The 7,868-nt window shown below is 43.9% G+C and overlaps 1 protein-coding gene across 3 annotated transcripts in view; it reads left to right on the top strand.

Moving 5' to 3' along the window:
• The window catches only part of Heg1 (heart development protein with EGF like domains 1), a 78,796-nt gene that overhangs the window by 56,692 nt on the left and 14,236 nt on the right, over window positions 1–7,868 (top strand). For all 3 annotated transcript variants that reach the window (XM_013351605.2, XM_026785719.1, XM_026785728.1), the window contains 2 exons: window positions 3,847–3,889; window positions 4,248–4,285. In XM_013351605.2, coding sequence (XP_013207059.1) covers window positions 3,847–3,889; window positions 4,248–4,285 — 81 coding nt within the window. The remainder of the gene's footprint in view (window positions 1–3,846; window positions 3,890–4,247; window positions 4,286–7,868) is intronic.

Consider the following 7,868-nt stretch of genomic DNA (forward strand, 5'->3'; position numbering starts at 1 on the left):
TGGAAATCCATATAATGAGCCAGGTGGTTGAGACACTGATGCCTTTAACCCCAGCACTGGATCTCTGAGTTCATGGCCAAGCCAGTCTACGAAGTGAGTTCCAGGACAGCCAGGGCTACACAGAGCAATCCTATCTCAAACAACAACCGCAACCACAATAATAATAAATATAAAATTTATAAAAAGACATAAGATTAAAGGGGGGCAGCAGGATAGCTTAGTGGGCAGGGATATGGGCCTAAGGGACTGAGTTCAATTCCCACATCCCCCAAAAATAGCAGAAAAGAACTGACTTCTGAGAATTGTTCTCTGACCCCTACTAGTGCCCCACGGCATGTACACAGCCACAGTCACAACCACACACACACACACACACACACACAGTAAAAATAAATAAATACAGATTTGAAAACATACTGACTGGGCAGGGAGAATGAAACGTACAAGTACTTTTCAAAAGAAGAAACTATTTTAACAGTGCCTCAGCATTCCTGGTCATCAGGGAAAGCAAACCAAAGCTACTCTGACATAGCACCGCACCTTACTCGAAATGGCTTGCATCAACAGATCTGACAACAAACGCTAGAGAGGATGTGGGCCCAGGAACCCCTATCCACTGATGATGGGGGTACAGATAGAGACAGCAGTCTGGAAGTCAGTGGGAGGTCCTCAAAGGACTAAAGCTAGAACTACATGAGTCGGCTGTTCTAGTCCTGGCATCTACCTGGAGCACCCATGCCCTTCCAGAGAGATATTTACATGCCCATGTTTATTGCTGCTCTGCTTTTGATAACAAGGAAACGAAACCAACCTAGATGCCCATCAACAGAGACATAATAAAAATATGTCACATATACAAAATGAAATGGAACATTATTCAGCTGTAAAGAAAAAGGAGGGGCTGGAGAGATGGCTCAGAGGTTAAAAGCACTGGCTGCTCTTCTAGAGGTCCTGAGTTCAATTCCCAGCCACCACATGGTGGCTCACAGCCATCTGTAATAAGATCTGGTGCCCTCTTCTGGCCTATTGGCATACATGCAGGCAGAACATTGTATACATAATAAATCTTAAAAAAAGAAAAAGGAGAGCATGAAATTTTAAAGAAATAGAGGGAATCAGAAGGTATAGTGTTGAGCAAGCTCACCAAATTTTGGAAGAAAAAACCGCATGTTCTCCCTTATACGCCTAATCCTGGCCTGTAATGTCGACGTGTATATATGCACAGCTCTAAGTATAATATAACATTTAGAAAAGAGACCTAGTAAGGATAATGCCAGATAATGAAGAGGGTCCAAATGAGAGCAAAAGGACATGAATTTTGAAAAGGAATATAAAGCTAATTATTTGTCTAGTTTCAACTGTGTTGTAAGTTTTTTTTTTCTTTTTCTGTGGTGGATAAAAAATGTAATTGATAGTTAAAGTGTAAAACCCTGTGCAAAGCCAGGTGGTGGTGCATGCCTTTAATCCCAGCACTTGGGAGGCAGAAGCAGGTGGATTTCTGAGTTTGAGGCCACCCTGGTCTACAGAGCAAATTCCAGGACAACCAGAGCTACACAGAGAAACCCTGTCTCAAACAAACAGACAAAACAAAGATAAAAGCAACAAAACCCTAAGTAAAGCTCTAACTCTATAGAAGTTGATTGAAACGTATAGAATTTGGGACACGGCAATGTATATTTGTGTGGGTATCTGTAGGTGGAGACTGCTCGATCATTTTCTGGCCACCCAGACACAAATAATCAACCAGAAACTATATTAATTACAACGCTGTTTGGCCAATGACTCAGGCATATTTCTAGCTAGCTCTTACATCTTGAATTAACCCATTTCTATTAATCTATGTATTTCTACGAGGCTGTAGCTTACTGGAAAGGTTCCAGATCCTTCTTCTTTGGCAGCTACATGGAGTCTCCTTGACTCCACCTACTTTCTCTCTATATCTCTGGATTTCTCACCTGGCTTTATTCTGCTAAACCATTGGCCAAAACAGCTTCTTTATTAGCCAATGGCAATAAAACATATTCACAGCATACAGAGGGGAATCCCACATTAGGTAGCTGAGTGATGTTTTTGTTGTGAGTTCATTACAATAAAGTGATTTTCTTTTCAAGATAGGGTCTCACTATGTTGTTCTGACTTGTTTGGAACTTACTACATAGACCAAGCTACCCTTAAACTCACAAAGACCTCCTCTGCCTCCAGACACTGGGGTTAAAAGCATATAACATCACACCCTGCTAAAGAGATATCATCATCATCATCATCATCATCATCATCATTATATCATAGATTTGGCTGGTTAGGAATGGCATGGGGGGACAAAAGGTAATGGGCATAGTGTCACATGCCCATGACTTCAGCTTTGGGAAGCTGAAGCAGGAGAATTGTGAGTTGAAAGTCGGCAAATGTGCATATTTAAAGGGTAAGTCAGGTTGAAGGGAAAACTGGCTACTCTGTTGAGGCTGGAAGGAAAGTGAACTTGCAAAAAGCTAAAGAGCGTATTTGCCAACATAAGCCGTACACTGAAGGTCTAAGCTCAGATCCTAACGCAGAACCAGCAAGATCATGACTTAGATAGGGTCAGAGCTCATAAAAGGAGACTCCCTATCTTCTTAGGCATTGAGGCCCACCGACGTTTCTCTGGGCATGCTCACTGAGAGGTTACCGTGGTATTGCAGCAGTGTGGTCCATAGCATCCTGCAGGGACTTCCGTAGCTGCTGCTTAAGGTAAACGGGTCGGAGCTCAGGAAAAGTGAATCTGCAAAACCCATCGCATCCACAGCTCTTTCATGGTCGGCGATGAGATTGATTTTAGATGATTTGGAACAGTGTTTTTCAAACTGTATTCCACAGAACTGTTACAGCTAAAATATGCTGCATGACAGTAAAATGGATACTGGAATATTTAGCTTCTAGCATTAAAAACATAAAGAAGGAAAATATTAAGAATATCTACACAGATGATACTGTTATGCACAAATTTGTGGCAGAACACGGGAAGCCTATGAGACCTCCTGTCCCAGCCTGCAGGGTGTGTATCCGCCATCCAATCCCCAGCCTGTGCTCGCTTGCCCTTGCCACTCACAACTCCTCCCCACTGTGTCTCTGTCTGCTCCGGTTGGCAGCTCTACATTCTGTGGTTTTTGTTTTTTGTTTTTTTAAAAATCTGATCTCTTATGCGATGTGTATCAGACATTAATCATGAATCAAAAAAGTGTATCATTCCTTGCAGCAAGGAATTTGTGTACGGGGTCATTTTTCATTGTCGACTTTCATTCATGCGTGCATTGCCATCCCTGGTGTTTGGCTGAGTTATGATAATGTTCAGAGTATCCTATGATCAGACAAGCTTGAAAACTGCTGGCCCAGGAGAAAAGCTGGGCCATAGTCTATGCAGTGGGCCCAGGGGGTTCAAAACTATGTTCTTGGCAAGGTGGAAATTAGAACACATCTAGGCACATCTGAAATCTCTGGCAGATTATAGGGTAAGCGTTCACTTATGGAGACATGGGCGACAATCAGGACTGGGCTCCAGAGGGTGTCATCCACCACTTCAGCCTCCTCGTGGAAGAGGGCTAAGATATGTCACCTCCTCTAAGAGGCCACTGTTATTACTATTCTCTCATAACTCTCTTTTTACTGATGGGAACTGAGCCACACTGAGGTCAAGAAAAGTTTTACGATCCCTTTAAGAGTTGAGATGACAACACTGTTCAGGTCAGGATATAGATAATTGAAAAACTTTTGGCTTCTAGAATATTTTTGTGAACTTTGGGGTGGCTGATGTTTAATTAGATGTGAGCTCTGCTCCCGTGGACCCTCATGGATTTTCCTTTTCTCTTTTAGCGTGTGAAGATGGATACAGGCTTGAAAACGAAACCTGTATGAGGTGGGTTCCCTATTCGCTTTTTCTGATGAAGTTGTTACAAATGGTTTTTTTTTTAAAAAAAAAAAAAACACCCTAAAAGACAGAGCATCCAGGTGGATGGTGATGGCACACACTTTTAATTCCAGCACTTGGGAGGCGAAGGCAGGCAGATCTCTGAGTTCTAGGGCAGCCTGGTCTACAGAGCGAGTTCCAGGATGGCCAGGGCAACAAGAAAAACAAAACAACAAACAAACAAACAGAAAGGCAGGCCATCCTAATAGAGAATCTATCCTAAGTGAAGAAGTTTCTCACACACATCACCTCGTCATAGCTTTTGAGACGTGAATCTGAGTCTTCTTTTGCCTCTCTTGACTTCCAGTTGCCCGTTTGGTCTTGGTGGTCTCAACTGTGGAAACCGTAAGTATCCCAAAGTGGAGAATTGGGACTGGGTAGGGCCAGGTCAGCTGACAGCTTCCTCCCCTCTCCACTGTGTGCTCAAGTCCTGGGCTGAGTATGTGAGAAAAAGAGAGAGTAAGGCTTCTCGGGGAAGAAATAAACACCTGTTCTCTGAGCATGACGCGTCAGGCATGAAGTGGGAGGCACGGAAGAGCCCACACCTCGAGGAGAACCCAGGACACTCGGGAGTATTTCCTGGAAATAAGGAATTGGAGAGAGGTTTCAAAAGACTTTTGGCAGACACAGGGGTGGCGTGAGAGTAAAAAGGATGTCCCGGGGCGGGAAAACCATTTAGGACCCATTTAGGGTCTTGTGGCAGCCACAGATCCATGGTGTTTTGGGACCAGTTTGTGAGTGGATGTGTCCAAATTATGGAAGGAAAAAGATGGGTCGTGCCGCTTTAGGTTTGCAAAGTATACAGGAAGTGAGCTGCTGGGCGGGTGAGTTCCTGGGCTGCAGTCAGTGACTGCTGGGGACCTAGCAATCACAGCCCAGGAGAGGTACATGGTTGGGAAGAAGCCACTGAGACCATAGCGAGCAAGAGAGAGTGTAAAAGTCAGGAGACTTCGGCGAAGTGCCAAATGGGACAAGGACCAGCCTGCTATGCAGTGTTGTGCCAACTGGGACAAGTCACCTGCCATGAGGTGGAGTCTTTCTCCCTGAAGTAAAACTCAATGCGGTCAGTGCTGACAGCATGGCAAGCAGGATCCAGTCCCTTCTGAAGAACAGCTTGAGCCATTTTAGGTTTGCTTGTACTGGCATTTTTCGAGATGGAAGTTACCTTCAAAATTATGAAACAAAATTTGTCATAAAGAATATGGTAGAGTTTTAAAATAATAGCAATCAAATAGTTTCCAGGTGACCTTTGTCCCCTCTTATACAGGTAAATGTGCGAATAGTGAATTTTCCAGTTTATCAGTTTGGAAGTAGACGTGGTTTTATTCCCTATGTGTTAAGACCCCCTACAGTTGCTGTTTCTTAACTGTATGCCCTACTTTTATGTCTTCCGTGCACACATCAAGCTTAGCTTAGCCTTTCTCCCCTACCCTATCTTTTTCCCTTTTTTTTTTTTTTTTGAGGTCTCTCTATGTAGCTCTGGCTAGCCTGGAACTTACTATATAGGCCAAGCTGGCCTTGAACTCCCACAGATCCTCCTGCCTCTGCCTCCTGAGTGCTGGGTTCTAGATCTATCTACTTTTCTATTCAGGAAAATAGCTGACATTCTGGAAGGTAGTATTGCATGTGTTCATGTTCTGGGTTTTGTGCCTTTTGTTTGTTTTTAATGACTGGCCATTACTACTGTCTGTCTAGGAAATACATACCCTGCATCCATTTATTCTCGAAACTCTCATAGCGAAAAAATAGTCAAGTCTGTTAGTGGGGATCTTAAAAATAGCTGAGCGGTGGTGGCACACACCTTTAATCCCAGAGGCAGGCAGAGCTCTGTGAGTCCGAGGCCAGGCTGGTCTACAAGAGTTAGTTCCAGGAGAGACTCCAAAGCAACACAGAAAAATCCTGTCTCAAAAAAACCAAAACCAAAACCAAACCAAACCAAACAAAAACAGAATTTCTCTTAGGTTCTTTTTTTTTCTTTCTTTCTTTCTTCCTTTCTTCCTTCCTTCCTTCCTTCCTTTATTTATTTATTTATTTATTTGTTTGTTTATTAAAGATTTCTGTCTCTTCCCCGCCACCGCCTCCCATATCCCTCCCCCAATCAACTCCCCCCTCTTGTCAGCCTGAAGAGCAGACCAGGTTCCCTGCCCTGTGGGAAGTCCAAGGACCTCCCACCTCCTTCCAGGTCTAGTAAGGTGAACATCCAAACAACCTAGGCTCCCACAAAGCCAGTATGTGCAATGATAGCCTTTGCTGGAGAGGGTGTGGAGAAAGGGGTACACTCCTCCATTGCTGGTGGGAATGCAAACTTGTGCAACCACTTTGGAAAGCAGTGTGGCGGTTTCTCAGGAAATTTGGGATCAGCTTACCCCTGGACCCAGCAATACCACTCTTGGGAATATACCCAAGAGAGGCCCCATCATACAACAAAAGTATATGCTCAACTATGTTCATAGCAGCATTGTTTGTAATAGCCAGAACCTGGAAACAACCTAGATGCCCTTCAATGGAAGAATGGATCTCTCAGGTTCTTAAGACCACTTTTCCTCCTCCATTTACCCAAGTGACCATTAAGTCCAGCCTCGATCGTCGGCCCCAGCCCACTTCAGGAACTAACCGTTTATCATTAAACTGTAGTGACTTTGATATTTACTTCAAGTTAGTATTATAAAACATTTTATGACAGCTGATAAAAATGTTACGACTTGTGATAACGTGTCAAGTGGCAGTGTTTCTGTACACGCTTCGGCAGCAGACACCACCACCTACCTCCTTATCTCAGTCTGGGCCCAGCCCTGGGTATCGGCTATGGAGCTGAGGGCACCTGGCCGTCTCCCCATCGGTGATGAAAGCCCCTAGGAAGTCATGACTCATCATTTGGTGTTTTGTACCACTCAGCCTGGCTGCTGTCACCCAACCTGATTTTTGTTTTCCTCTTTTAGTTTTGAGATGTGATCTTACTTTATGTGGCTCAGACTGGCCTCCCTCCATCTCCTGAGCGCTGGGGTTACAAGTGTGCCCTACTGCACCCTGTCTCATCGATTTCCTGCAGGCAGGGACTGTCTCCAGATAGGCACAGTCTGTCCTCAAGCCCAAGGAAACAGATAAGCCAGCTTTCCCCAGCTACCTGCTTGACCTTGAAATTCCCCTGGTCCCACATTCCTGGCTGCCTTACAACTCCAGTATATTCTAGGCAGAGGCTTAATCTGTGTTCTGCCTTTTAGAGGTTCTTGCTAGCTTTCTAGCTCTGCCCAGGTTCCACTCCTTGCTTCTCATACAAAATTCCTTCAAAAGGGGTAGGATGAGTTTTTCTCAAGACTTTAGTTCCTAAACGTGTGACCAGAACTACCTTTGTCCTCTGTGCTCTCCGTGCACATCCCCTTGTGACCAGAGCTGAACTTTATGTTGGTTCCTCTGCACAGAAGTATAGTGTCTTCCCGATGCTTTGAGTTGCTTCACCTTTTGCTCCTCTCACTCTCGTTTTGTATGTGTGTATGTAATATGCATGTAGTATGTATGTGTGTATATGAGTGTATGTATATGTGTATGTGTTTATATGTATGTGTATGTTATGTATCTGCTTATTGAGTTAGAGTCTAACATATCTCTCATACTATTCTAAAACTTACTTTGTAGCTTGAGATTGCCTCAAACTCACAATCCTCCTGCCTCAGTCTTTCCAGTGTTGGGATTTCAGGCATGTGCCACCATGCCAGCCACTTTATTCTCTTTTAAAATTTTTCTATTTTGTCATAGCATAGAACAATATAAAATTATTTATTTTCCCTTTCCAAACCCCAAATAAATTAGAGTTATAAGTGTAAGATAAAAAAGGGGGAGGATGCACACTGTTCATCACCCACTGTATGCCACGGTGTGTGAGGACCAGCAGCCCCAGTTACCAGGGAGAGAGGAGGATGCACACTGTTCA

This window comes from Microtus ochrogaster, chromosome 2 (assembly GCF_000317375.1).
Source record: "Microtus ochrogaster isolate Prairie Vole_2 chromosome 2, MicOch1.0, whole genome shotgun sequence".
NCBI classification, from domain to species: domain Eukaryota; kingdom Metazoa; phylum Chordata; class Mammalia; order Rodentia; family Cricetidae; genus Microtus; species Microtus ochrogaster.